At 51.4% G+C, this 1165-nt stretch overlaps 1 protein-coding gene across 1 annotated transcript; it reads left to right on the top strand.

The window, feature by feature from the left end:
- Positions 1-277: 277 nt before the first annotated feature.
- LOC105461722 lies at positions 278-1159 on the top strand (the record flags this gene model as incomplete). Its single annotated transcript, XM_011708235.1, has 1 exon — positions 278-1159. A coding segment is annotated over one exon (882 nt), but the record flags the coding sequence as incomplete, so codon positions are not given.
- Between the last annotated feature and the right edge of the window lie 6 nt (positions 1160-1165).

Here is a 1165-nt window from a genome sequence, read left to right as displayed (position 1 = left end):
GATTTTGCAAATGGGATTGCATCCCGTCAACAATTCCGCAATAATCGAGGTGTTTGGTGTAACAAAAAAAGCGCACGATTGTTTTTTAATCCTTGCAAAAAACATGAAAATGTAAATCTTTGAGAATTTTACATTTGCCAAAATCGACTTGAATTTACAATTATATTAATTATTTCCGGCACAGAGCTAATTTCTAATTTATAAAAGGTCGTAAAAGAGCATTCTTGAAAGATCGAATCGAATGAACTCGTCGAGCACCGACCTCCTCGACCGGTGACTGATCCTCCGAGAAACTCGTAGCTCGCAGATCCTTCTGATTTCGTGTTTACTATGCGTTCCCCAGGTACACGAGATGGATCTACTGCCGAAGCAAATGTGCCATCGGTGCAGCTACAAGTTGGAGGAATTCCACAAGTTCTACGTGGACTGCCTGAAGACGGACGCGGCGCTCAAGAGTCAGCTGTCGTGGATGCGGAAGGGTGGCGGCAGGGAGAAAGTCGGCGTGCCGATGGTGCACATCGAGAACATGAAGATCAAAGCGGAGCCGCTCGACTACGACGTGTACGAGCTGGAGCCGTTGGTGGAGAACATCGACTACATTAACTCGATGAACTCGGTGGCGTTCCGGGCCGGTGGCATTCACGACGGGCTGACGTACGCGGCGTTCTCGCGCTACCGTTGTTGCTGTGATAAGAAGGACCAAAGCAGACCGAGGCGAACCACAGCAGGGCTCTGCCAGAATTACGAAGGACAGACGCCCAGATCCGGTAGGGTTGCGGACGTTTCGCGGAAGAGGACCCTCGAGGACACCGCCGCCGCACGGTTGGAGCTGTTTAAGCGGAGTCCCTTTACGCAGTCGGTGTTCCCGGATTGCCCGCAGAATCGTCTGCCGCGTGTCGAGAACGCCGTCGAGAACGCGCGAGATCGTCCACTGGCCACAGATACGAGTACCAAAGATAACGTAGCCTCCTCTCCGGAAACGCGGAATCATTCTCACGGTAGACTCGAAGCGTCCCCTAAGAGTCAGACGATTGCCAGGAGCACAATAGTGCGGAACTTGAGGCCCAGGAAAAATCTGGTGAACTATACGTCTAATAAGAAGAGAATGTCGAGTGTCAATCCGGGACCATCCGCGTTGACAAAGTCGAACGTTTCCGAGACGACA

This window comes from Wasmannia auropunctata, unplaced genomic scaffold, assembly GCF_000956235.1.
Source record: "Wasmannia auropunctata unplaced genomic scaffold, wasmannia.A_1.0 LD279680.1, whole genome shotgun sequence".
Taxonomy (NCBI): Eukaryota; Metazoa; Arthropoda; class Insecta; order Hymenoptera; family Formicidae; genus Wasmannia; species Wasmannia auropunctata.
The sequence above is the reverse complement of the archived record's forward strand: the minus strand, read 5'-3'. Positions and strand labels throughout refer to the sequence as shown.